Source organism: Rousettus aegyptiacus, unplaced genomic scaffold, assembly GCF_014176215.1.
Source record: "Rousettus aegyptiacus isolate mRouAeg1 unplaced genomic scaffold, mRouAeg1.p scaffold_m13_p_4, whole genome shotgun sequence".
Taxonomy (NCBI): Eukaryota; Metazoa; Chordata; class Mammalia; order Chiroptera; family Pteropodidae; genus Rousettus; species Rousettus aegyptiacus.
Genome location: NW_023416307.1, coordinates 131,930,654 through 131,943,149, shown reverse-complemented (window position 1 = coordinate 131,943,149; position 12,496 = coordinate 131,930,654). Strand labels below are relative to the sequence as shown.

Sequence of the window (12,496 nt, the reverse complement as noted above, 5' to 3'; positions counted from 1 at the left end):
CATTTTCGGAAGAGTGATTAACTGTCCTTGTTTGCTTGAGACAAGTCAGAGACTATCAGTACGAAAACCAAGAAAGTCCAAGCAAACCAGGACAAGTTAGTCATCCAATACTTTGATGTTTCTTCCTTTATTCTACTTCAGCCAATGACTCTATTCTTCTCTCCTAGAATTTGAGCCTCTCCAGTGTATCCCCGAAACTTTGTCTTCATTCTATCCCTCACTTCCTTCAAAATCCTGTATAAACTTATATAAAAAGTCATTCTTAACTCTCAGTCAAGTCCTTGAACATTCTAGTCCATTGAGTTCCATGTCTTGTCCAAAAAATTCTTTACTCATCCATGAGAGCAGAGAGAGAGAGAGAGAGAGAGAGAGAGAGAGAGAGAGAGAGAGAGAAAAACTTGTGCCAGTGGAGTCAGGTTTTCATAAAGCTTATTCAATTTTAAGGCTGATCTTTATGAGTATGTCCTTAGTACATTTTTGTTGTTAAAATTTTCTTTGAGTCTAGGCTTCGAAATTGGGCTATCTGGCTGAAAACCTAAAAATACCACTTGAGTGGGTCATTTAACCTTTCTAAGCCTCAGTTTGCTTGTCTGTAAAATAGTGCTATAGTTCTACATACCTATACAGTTGTATTTGTATCTTACAAATAAGATATTGCATCTAAAGCACTTAACCAACTTCTAGGCACATAATAACTATTAATATATGGAAGCACAGTTATTGCTATGGTTACCTCCACCATAATGATTGCCAAGTTTATTACTATAATTATTTAATGTTCTTACTTTGCAAAATAAGTCAACCCTCTATTAGTCCCTAGAAGTTTTCTTTGAAATATTCTTGTCTATAAAATCCCAAAGCCTCTGAGCTACAGCTCTAGATAATTATGTGTCTTGTCTTTCTAATTGCCTGACAAGAGGTCTTTTACTGTCTTTTGCTACCTTTAATTCCAACTGGATTATCAATTCCTTATGAGGTTATTTAGAGCTGTGCTTCTCAAACTTTAATGTGCATACAAATCATCTAAGGATTTTGTTAAAATATAGATTCCGATTTTTTAGGTCTGAGATGGGGCCTGCGATTCTATGTTTCTGAGAGGTTCAAAGGTGATGCCATACTCCTGCTCCAAGGATCACCCTTTGAGTAGCAAAAATTTAGTAGAACACTTACTTTCCTGATATATTAATTCCTCTGTACTTTAGCATGCTCCATGGACTCTTTAACTCACTATCTCACAGTTACAATTACCCCTGTCTCCAATTTTTAATTAGTTTTGAAAAATGTAAATTCCTCTTGTTCTCTGATTGGTCTTGTCACATCAGTTTTACATTGTGTGGTTGGTTGAAGTGGACAAAAAAATGAGTGTTCCTCTTGCAACTGTTTTCCTAGAATAGCAATTTAGATACAGATGCAAAAAGATTAAAATAACCAAACCCACCTCACCTTGAGAATTGTTAACTGTGTTGCATAGGCCTGAATGCCCTCATAACTGTAGCTCTGAGTGGAGCCTCCAATGCAAGTGACCTGACTGATCTTCCCTACATTGAATTCGGGAAAGGATTTGAGTACAAGACCCAGCTCACTATTGAAATGAGGGATCTTGGGAACCAGTTGTCAAAGCATCTGGTAAGTTATTCAGAAAAGGCAGGTGAGTTTAAATATTCTATTTGTTTTTATATAGATTTAATATTTATACTTACAAATTTAAACTAATTTTGTTCATTTGGGAGTGAAGAAAGGCTTTTCTGAATTAGTGGACAGCCTAAGTGAGAGGATGTTTTGAAAGAAATGTAATATAATAGAGATATGTCAAATTTATATGCTTGGCAAAAACAAACAAACAAACCAAAAAAGAAAACACCTCAATAGCACCTACAATCTTGTTCAAATTATAGTCAAACAATATTTAAGTGCCAAAGGGAATTTGAGATGTGAGAGTCAATCAGCTGCTCCCTCAGCCAGCCAGTTTTCACATCCCTAGTAGATCCTGTGTCACAGCTCACCACATGGAGTGTGATTCTAGTGTCTAAGAGGTGTATTTTCCTGCAATGTGGTCTGTAAATGAGAGCCAGTTCTCAACTAGAGAAAAAGAAATCTACTCCAATGTTGAGGAAAAACTAGTGATGTGATTATAGACCTCCAGTGTTGTACTTCATGAGCAAGCAAAATATTGTTAAAGGCTGTCTCCACTACTGAGATTTTTGCCTTATGATCTATTTTTAGAGCCTAATGAGTACATGAGATGCATCTCAATCATATTTCTCTCAGGAACATACAAGAATTTAAACTAGAGTGGTGAAGTGTTATCAAGATATGTGGTACTACTTTAATAAATGGCTAATAAATTGAAATTTGCTTATAATTTATAAAATCTATAATCAGCATCACGGGATACTTTCCAGTAAAGGGCTAGCTTCCGCTATTGTGCACTATAGAATTTATTCATAAATAATGTTAAAACACAGTTTCTTAAGAATAGTAATTATGTAAAAAAATGGGAATTTTGTTGGAATTTCTTTCTACAAGGGAAGACGGTGTCTATTTTAAGAAATGTATTTTTTTTCTATCTATTATCTGAAATCTGCTTTGGAAATTCATAGAAAGAGGAAGAGATTTCTCAAAATAAGCCTGTCAGTTTTTAGATATTATATAAATGCAATACCATATGAGAAAAACTTAATTATAGACATAGATAAATGTTAATGTTAATAGTAAAAGATTTGAGGTAGGACTTTGGTGATCTGAATAGAATTGATATCTAATATGAAATCAGAGAATACATTTTGTTATTATTTGGTTTCATATGTTTCAAATATTATTGGTATTTCTGAGATTTTCAGGAAAAAGAATTTTCTAATGTCAGAAAAGGAACATTATATAATAAGAGACAAAGAAGGGAAATTGCTAAATGGTTATAACAAAAGATTTTCACTTTTCTTCACACTGGAATTTTGATGGGAAACTACTCAACACAAAAATTGATTCTCCCCAATTAAGGCAAAACATGGCATTTACCCTAAACAGAATTTTCCTAAAAATATGTCTTCTGGGTTAATTGTAAAAATACAATGGAATAATCAGTTATTCAGGGGATGACTGACTAAGTCCGAGATGAAATTCACATTTTAAAATACAGAATGTGATTTTTTTTTTTTTTTTTTGGCCAGAGTATAAAGAGGAATCTTCTCATGCGCCCACCCTCTATAGCAAATGTTTCTGAAATGTCGAACATGTAATTCCCGTTTTTGAAATCCTGTCACACACACTGTTTTGGAAGCATTTATCATTGGATTCAGTTTGAAGCAGTGTGACATTGGCACTATCTAAATCTTCTAGCGCACAAAGATTTCACAAGATAGGAAATGGAGAAAACAGCATGTGTTCATTTTATTGAACAGAATTTTGAGGGCAGAGTTGTATAGGGTGATAAACTCCATGGTCATTGCTAGGATCGGGTGGGTGCAGAAAATCACAATAATAAATAGGTACGCAGTGAGTTGGCCATGGGTAAACTAATACCATTTTGAGAACACGAAAAATCTTTGCATTGATTCTGAATTCCTCATGTGCTAGAGAATGCAGATCATAGAATGGAAGATGGTAGCTGAAGAATGTCTCGTGCATTCTTTCTAGGGCACAGTCACTTTAATGGTAAACAGGCTTCTGAAATTGATAGAAGTCTGAATCACACTAGTGACCTTGTAAGTGTGATTGGAAAGCAATGCCCCCAAATGTAATGTATTTTCTACCTTTCCCCAAGGTCAATGTTGCTGAAAGGACTTGCTGCTGTCTATTCTGCAAGTGCATTGGAGAGGATGGCGCAATGGGAGAGCCAGGACCACCAGGGAAAAGGGTGATTTTAAAATTTATGGCTCACTTTATTTGAATGTAGTATGTCTGCCAGACATGAGTTTAGGTAGAAATAAGGGGTGATTTTAAGTGGCAGGTAGAAGCCTCTGGGTAACCATTTATTCCACTTCTCTTTTTATATGGTAAATTAGATAGTCAGGGCTTTTCCTTGACATCCAAAATTGGAGTACTTCTAAAAACTTTTGTACAAATCTCAGGAGAAACAACTGCCAAGATCCTTGATTATCCAATATTCTAGCAGTGATGACAGTGATGCAGGAAAGTCAATTGTCATCTCTCATGCTGAATAATGAAAACCTTCTGAATACCAATGTCATTTCAATTTCCATTTTTAATAACTGCAGTCATTTAAATCAAGTAGAGAATATTTTGTGCAGTCTGCTGAAAATAAAGCTAGATCAGATCACCCTATCATAGCAAAAGATGTTAAGATGTTTCATTCAGCTTTATCCAGTCAAAACGTTATCATAGATATATAGGCAAAAACAGGCCAATCAGGAAAAGAGTAACCAATAGCAAATTCAGATATTTCCTAACCAAAAGGAGTTTGTGTACCTTTATGTAAAAATATGATTTGGGGTTTTAGGAATGTTTAAACATGTATAAACATACTATGAATATGTTTAACGATGTTTTAAATACTGCTTGTTTACATGTGTATTTGATTTTTGAATAATTTATAGATAGCACTATAACTCCTAAACTACTATGGCTGTGTCTCTAAAGAAAGATTTTGGACTAATTATTTCCTGAGTGCTTCAATTTCATGTAAAAAGAGTGATAGAATTTTTAAAAAACAGAGCTCCGAAAGAATGGAAGAACATGTGAGTGGTCTGTTTTTCTACATGTAGCATAAATCCTAAAAAAAGATTTTTTAAAAATAAAAACAAGATAATTCTAGCTTGCCAGGGGCAAATGTAGCTGTGTCATTTGAACATTTGTCTGGACAAAAACTCCAACACTATATATAACCCCAGAGAGAGTTATGGACAGTATCAGGATTCACACACCCACACACTCTTGAGTTATCATCTCAAAATTCCATTTATTTTTTTGTGTATAAATGCAGCCTAGGTTGTGGCAGAGGACTAAGTTTTTCAAACTCTTACTTTTCTAAATAAAACTGTAAAGCTGAAGAATTTGGCTTGGTTACCTCTGGTTTTTGGTCTATAGAGTGCTAATGTACTGCTCTTCCTTTCCTTGTTTCCAGGGACTCCCAGGTTTTAAAGGCAGCGAAGGCTACCTGGGAGAGGAAGGCACTGCCGTAAGTCAAGGGTTTTTTCAGCTTCACTTATTCCTAAGAACATATCTACAATATGAAATCATTTGTGTCAGTTCAGAGAGACACAAGAAATGTTAGATCCTAATGATTTGTATGCAAAATCAGAGTTCTTTCCTAATCCTCATCAGACTTTGCTTCTAGTGATCATCAGTGGTCTGTTAACCTACTGTCTCCTGTTTTGCCATCCACCAACATTGCACAGTGAACTAAATGTCAAAGTTATCTTCTTCCCCAGAGGAGTCACATCACTGTCATTTCCCCCTTCCTGATCCACTTTGCATAGGTAAACCAAACCACCATGTTACTTATCAAGGATCTCACCCTTCCTTCCCTTCCTTCCTTCCTTCCTTCCTTCCATCCATGCATCCATTCATTTAACAATTATATATCAGGCATCTTACCATTTTTTCACCTTATTTATAAAAGACCTCACTCACAACTGTACTCATTCATTCATATATTCATTTGACAAATATTAAAGCATCTTACCATGTTCCAGGCACATTGCTAAGCTTTAGAAATAAAAACAAACAAACAAACAAGAAAGATTTCTATCTCAGATAACTACCAAACCAGTGGAAAAGAAACAAGACAACAGTGGTTCCAGCTGTTATACACAAGGAGTATACTAGAGGTATAATGAGATGCAGTGTGATAGAGTGTAGCAGAACAAATACCTGACAACCTCCAGTTACAGCCTTGGTGGCACTTTGGACTTGGAAGAGGAAGGCTACAAATAAGGGGTAATTTTGGGGCAGATATCTGAAGGACAAAGCCATTTCACCAGGCAAAATTTGTGGGGAAGAACATTCTACTACAGAGAGAACAGTGTGTTCAAGGGCATGTACCCGAGTAAGAGAATTGTGTGTTTGCAGAATGACACATGGTCAACATGGCTGGAACCTAGGATACAATGAGAGGAGGTTATTTGGCAAGCAGGACTCAGATTATTGGGAGTCTTGAATACCTAACTCTGGAAGATTTGGATGGTGTCTTCCAGTTGATGAGCAGTCATTGAATGATGTTATACATAAGAGTAAAAATGATGGGCTCTGGGTTTAGAAAGCATGCCCAGGCAATATTATGGATGCCGTTAAGGCAGGCATTAGACTTGGAAGTCTTGAAGTAGTGGGTACAAGACAAAGAGGTCCTAATCTTAGTTTGGCACAATATGAATGGAGGTTGAATGGACATAACTTGGTGACTACTTATGGAGAAAGAAGCTGAGGATGACATCTTTGTTTCCAGCTCACAAGATGTACTGACTGCTGGAGTTACCAAAACAAGGACTGAAGGAGCAGTTATTTAAGAAAGAAAGAGAGAAGGAAGATGGATTTTGGTCTAGAAATCATGCCTCTTGCATGGATTATATCTGGACCATCCTTCTCTGATGTCTCACCAATTTCTCGTTATCTGTTCCTGAAATATCTCCTGAAATATTGAGAATACATCTCAGCTGCCAGTTATTTGTATGTCTGTTTTATTTAGATACTACCCTACCCATGGCAGCATCCAGGTGAGATCTGAAGTTAAGTTGTCAACAGAGTAGCTCTGGTTTACTTCCATTTTTAATTTCTTTAAACCATGAACTCTGGATCTTAAACCATGAGAAGGCACATATTTTTTTCCAGGATAACACTTATCAAATTTCCAAGACAGACTCCAGGTTCCAACAGAAAAATGCTCATCAGGATATGTGCTCATTTTTAGGGAGAAAGAGGAAATTCTGGACCAGTGGGAGAGCAAGGTACTAGGGGATGCTATGGTGCCAAAGGTCCTAAGGTAAGTGTTGCATAAAACACTGTGAAATCTTCCTAGCATTGATTCCATTTTCTTACACTAACCACTATGGTTCTTTCCATTTTCAGGGAAACAGAGGACTAAATGGACAGGAGGTATGGTTCTAAATACATTCATTTATCTCCCTATCTACTATCTAGAGATATTTTTATTTTTTAGATTAACATAGATTATATGAATGAAGTTTCTGTTGACCTTTTTTATTATCAATAATTTCATTTTGTTTATTCTAGTCTTTTATTGCAGGCAAAATATATTATTTGTTGAAAGTTTATATTACTCAGTAATCTTTGATATTACCTAGGGCAAGCCTAACAAAGAGGCTATATGTGGAACATAAAATTAAACTTTTTGTTTGGTGTCTGACTTCTTTCCACATAAATGTAAGGCACTCTATTCTGATCCCATTTGTCTTTCAGGGAGAAGTTGGGGAAAGTGGAATTGACGGATTAAATGGAATACAGGTAGAGCCTTCTCTTGGTAACTTAAGACCCTTCTGAGCATTTTCTCATTAAGAAAATGGAAATTTGAGTTTATTCTTTTGTTTCTTAGGGTGACAGTGGTCTTCCTGGAAGAAAAGGAGAAAAGGGTGATGAAGGATCTCAGGTAGGGATTTAATAAAGGGACAACATGAAAACTGTACTCAAAGTTAAAGATGTGATTAACAGAGTAGAAGAGCTGTCCTAGGTGTATCAGTCAGCTAGTGCCTCAAAATTGCTTTGTGACAATTGCAAAACCTCAATCTCATGTAACAATAAACTTTTATTTCTTATGTATCTGAGAAGTTCAGCTGCTCTGGGCTGAGCATGGCTAACCTTGGCTCATGTATCTATAAGTCGAATGAGTCCTTTGTTCTACATGTATTTTTTTCCTCCTGGGACGAGAGAGTTGCCTGGCCATGACCTTTCATGACAGAAGCACATGAGAGGAATTAGAAACACATAAGGTCTCTCAAGGCCTTTTGAGGCCCAGGCTTGGAATTCTTACAGTGACATTTCTATTTTTTTCTGTTGGCCAAATCAAGTCATGGCCAAACTCAAGGATAGGGAATCTTGCCCTGCCACACTTGGAAGGCATTCCAGAGTTACATGAAAAAGAGCATAGACACAGGTAAGAGTGAAGAACTGGAGTCATTAATGAAAAGCAGCTACCAACTAAGAACAGCCACAAGGTGTTAAGAGTCCGTGGTGCACGGCAGCATGGTGGAACTATGTGCCACTCATTCCCATTGAGAGCAAATACCAACAGCAGCCATACTTCCATCATCTACTTTATCTGTCTTTCGAGTGTGGACAGTTAGGTCAGAAACCCACTTTCTAGCTGAAACAACCACCTTGGGGAAAATGGATAATCTCGCTGAATCTCAGTTGCCACATTAAAAGAAAGATAATAAACAATACCTGGTTTATAAAGTAGTTGTGAAAAAAAAAAAAGGAAACAAGATGATAAATGTGTCTGGAACACTGTGGCAAATAATTGAGGTCACTCTTAAATTATTTGTATGATGCCTGAAACTTTTTTTCAGTTGTTCCTCTTTTTAGTTTAAAAATAATTTTAGAAAAAAATAGTTATCCAAATCAGCGAGAAGATAAGCTTTTTGTTTTTATTAATGGTTATTCTTGTCTTGCCCTTCTTCTGACTTTTATTAACTTTAGGGAAGCCCAGGAAAGAGAGGGATTTCTGGTGACCGTGGAGCAAAGGGCCTGCGAGGAGATCCTGTAAGTACCAGGGCTATGCGGACTGGGAACTAACGTCAGGATTTGTCACCCTTACTTTACAGTACTATAACATCAAGCCTGAGTTTAAATCATCACAGACACAATTGTAGAATTTTAAAAGCAGATCCCTTCTGTTAGAGCTTCATCATACACGGTGTGAGTATGGACAATGAGAAGCCCTTGCACATCATTTGCATGTGTTTTTGTTGAGAATACACATTCAGAATAGTGCTTGTACTACAGAGCTGTGAAAGAATTCCAGTCTACTTCCTTGTCTTTCTCTGAGTACCATGAACAGAATAGAGGAAACAAAGCCATCTTTTCTTTTCTGTTCTCCAAGATTCTTTCTCAATTGAGAACATTAGCTTTATTTCCTTGGCTCTAAGATGATTAGGATTATAGCAGGCAAAACCTATGACACAAAGGTGCCTGATCTCACAGGGACACAAATCAGTTAGTGGGCATCACCTATGCCAAAAAAAGTATGACCCATACTGACATAAGGGATACACCAAGTCCAATGGAACATTAGTTAAGGCTTTTATCACCATGCCTACACGTTAGGAAATATCCAGAATCTTAGTGAATTAGGATTTAGGTTTGTTTTTAAATGTTTATTAAACTTTTTATGGAGATGTAATTGATATATAACATTGTATAGATTTAAAGTGTACATCGTATAAATTTAAAGTGTACTTTGATTTCATACATGTAGGCATTGCAATATGATTACTACCAGAGTGTTAGCTCACTCCTCCATCATGGCACATAATTTCATTTTTGTGGTGAGAACATTTAAGATCTAGTCTGTTAGCAGCTTTGAAGTATTGTTGTCTATCATCACAAAACTATACTTTAGATCCCCAGAACTTAATTTTTTAATTTTTAATTTTTTAGCTTTCAGTTACAATTGACATTCAATATTATTTTATATTAGTTTCAGTGTAAAGCATAGGGGTCAGACATTTATATAATTTACAAAGTGATTCCCTAATTATTCTAAACCCACTTGGCACCATACATAGTTATTACAATATTGTTGACTGTATTCTCTGTGCTGTACCTCACATGCCCGTGACTGTTTTCTAACTACCAATTTGTACTTCTTAATATCTTCACCTTTTTCACCCAACCCACAATCCCATTCCATCTGGCAATTACCAGTTTGTTCTCTGTGTCTATGAGTCTGTTTTAATTTGGTTTGACTAGAACTTATTTTTGAACTGTAACATACATCAGAAGAGAGTACACAGATTATAAATGTACAGTTTGATGAATGTAAATACACCTGTGCACTCACAATCCAGAGATAGAAGATTAGACAACAGAGCGCCCAGAACCCCCCTCATGTCCACTCCAGTCACCACCAGTCCTCACGAAGGTGATTACTATCCTAGAGCCATAAATTAGTTTAACCTGTTCTTGAACTTTAAGTGAATCATCTATGATATACCCTTTTGATTCTGGCTTCTTTTCCTCAAGTTTTTGCTTAGGAGATTCATTTATGTTGTGGATAACAATAGTTCATTCCATCTCATTGCTTGTATCCATTGTGTGGATAACCCCCATAATTTATTTATCTTTTCTGCTGTTGATAGACATTTGGGTTGTTCCTGAGTTTTGCTGTCATCAACAGTGCTGCTATGAACGTTCTTGTACATGTCTTTGGGTGCACTTTTGCACACATTTCTATTGGGCCTATACTTTGGGAACAGAATGTTTGGATGATAACTTGTTTACCTATATTCACCTAAAGTCTTTACAGCTAAATAGTTTTCAGAAGAAGTTTGTCCTAATTTGTACACTCTCACCAGCAACATACCAGAGCAGTGTACTATACACCCATCAGAATGGCTACAATTTATAAAAATTGATAATATCAAGTGCTGATAAGGATTTGGGGCAATTGGGAATCACACAGAACTTTGTCTTTAAGTAGTCTTCCTTCATTGCCCCTGGGTTAATAAGAGAAAGAATTTGGTGTAATATGTACTGACAAATGTAAATGTTAGGTATGCACTGAAGGTAGCTCTTTTTAAAAAGAGGAATTTACACTTGAAGATGTCACGTTATTTACTAAGTGACATCTCCTAACAATTGTCTGGTGATCCGAGAGTTTTAAAATAACTTCAAACTACCTAATTAAAAAAAAATCCACAAGTAAGGATAATTCAGAAATAGTAGTTCAAGTTCAAAGATATTTTAGTCGTCTGTATGTGATGGCCAAAAATCCGCTTGGGATTTTCCTTAAATTGCCATTCACTTTGATCAGAATTTCCTCTAATAGTCTGCTAAATTGTCTGTATGGTTAGGTAACACCTTTAAAGAATTCGAATAATATAAAATAATTTTTATTTAAAAAAGTAAAGTTTTGTGACTTCAAGAAGGCTGAAAAGTCAACTCACTAGAGTTTCTCTGTGATGTACTGTTTGTCAGGATGCTAACATAAGATGGCTTTTCAAAGTATAATTCTTTCCAGCCACTTGGAAATATACTTCTCAAATCAGCGACAACTCTGTACTTTTCTGTATGTGGATTTTTGTGAGTTACTTTTTCAGAAATAATTTGGAAGAGCAAGATTGATAGAACAAATAAAACACAAACATGATGGTATTATTCATAAGAATGTGTGCAAATGGCACAAATTTCTGAAAAATCTAGGCTTATTCAGAGAGAACTTCCAATCACATGAAAGCTAGTTTGGCTGTTTGGAATTTCCCATTTTGACCTAAATGTGTTTTTTTTTTTTTTTTTTAATCTCATATAATTGGGGGGGGGGGCACTGAGCTACATCATTTTTCTGAGCTACAGAGTTCATCACTCTAAAGTATATCATTAGGAGCTCATATTTAATTACAAATTTGTGTTAATTGATTTTTTTTTTAAATCTAGTCACATAGAAATTGAAAGACTGGACCAGACCATAGACTGAACAGATGCAAATTGGGATGTTCTATTTTGTAGAATGTGCTGGGATATGACTTTTTTTATGTCATCTCTTTAATCAAATAGTTCAGAGTTGGACCACAATAAGAAGTTTATACATCCAGTGGGAAAAAATTTTGGACTTTACATCACCTTCCTTTTCCTTACATGCCTTTCTCACCAAAATGTAATTCTCTAATAATGTAATTTATGTATACCCTGCTTGGAGGACTTAACAGACAAGTATTTAAACTTTAGAGTAAAGCAGAAAATGTAGAAAATAATCTTTGACTTTGGTATGTGAAAGAGAGAATTTCTCACATAAGTTTTAATAATATCAGTTATAAATTAATTCTAATCTCATTATTTTCACCCTATTAGCCTATAAGCTTTGTAAATGTAGAAAATACTTGTTTAAAAGCTTACTAAGTGCCTGGAACAATGACATGTCCCTGTTGGTGATCACAAATGAGTTATTGATTGAAGAAGGCAATCTGGGCTGCCGTCAGCCAAACAGCCTGGCAGCTAGCACTCAGCAGGACTGGATAATTGCTGTCCCCACTCAGTTTATTGAAGCAGTGACTGAACAGACTGGCTCTATTGATTGTTCCAACATCATGGTGACACTGCTCTGTTTGTGGTCCTGACTATCCAAGATTGAAAGTTTTCAATTTGGCTTGCAGAGGATAGTATCCCACAATGTGTGCCTGTTTTCAATGAGTTCTTGCTGGAACATTTATATGAATATTGGGAAAAACTCAAGATTCCAGAATTTTCTGGAAACCAGAAAAGTAGGAGTAAGCATATGGGGGAAGAAGGCAACCAGGTATCCAAGAAGGAATAAAACGGGAGTGGGCAGCAGATGTAGTCCTCAGCACTGCTCAGTGTGCTTATGTTCTTG

General features: G+C 36.0%; 1 protein-coding gene across 3 annotated transcripts in view; it reads left to right on the top strand.

Annotated features, from left to right (window-relative positions):
• The window catches only part of COL6A6 (collagen type VI alpha 6 chain), a 142,129-nt gene that overhangs the window by 47,563 nt on the left and 82,070 nt on the right, over window positions 1-12,496 (top strand). For all 3 annotated transcript variants that reach the window (XM_016140264.2, XM_016140262.2, XM_016140263.2), the window contains 8 exons: window positions 1,472-1,626; window positions 3,761-3,853; window positions 5,081-5,134; window positions 6,863-6,934; window positions 7,021-7,047; window positions 7,372-7,416; window positions 7,505-7,558; window positions 8,608-8,670. In XM_016140264.2, coding sequence (XP_015995750.2) covers window positions 1,472-1,626; window positions 3,761-3,853; window positions 5,081-5,134; window positions 6,863-6,934; window positions 7,021-7,047; window positions 7,372-7,416; window positions 7,505-7,558; window positions 8,608-8,670 — 563 coding nt within the window. The remainder of the gene's footprint in view (window positions 1-1,471; window positions 1,627-3,760; window positions 3,854-5,080; window positions 5,135-6,862; window positions 6,935-7,020; window positions 7,048-7,371; window positions 7,417-7,504; window positions 7,559-8,607; window positions 8,671-12,496) is intronic.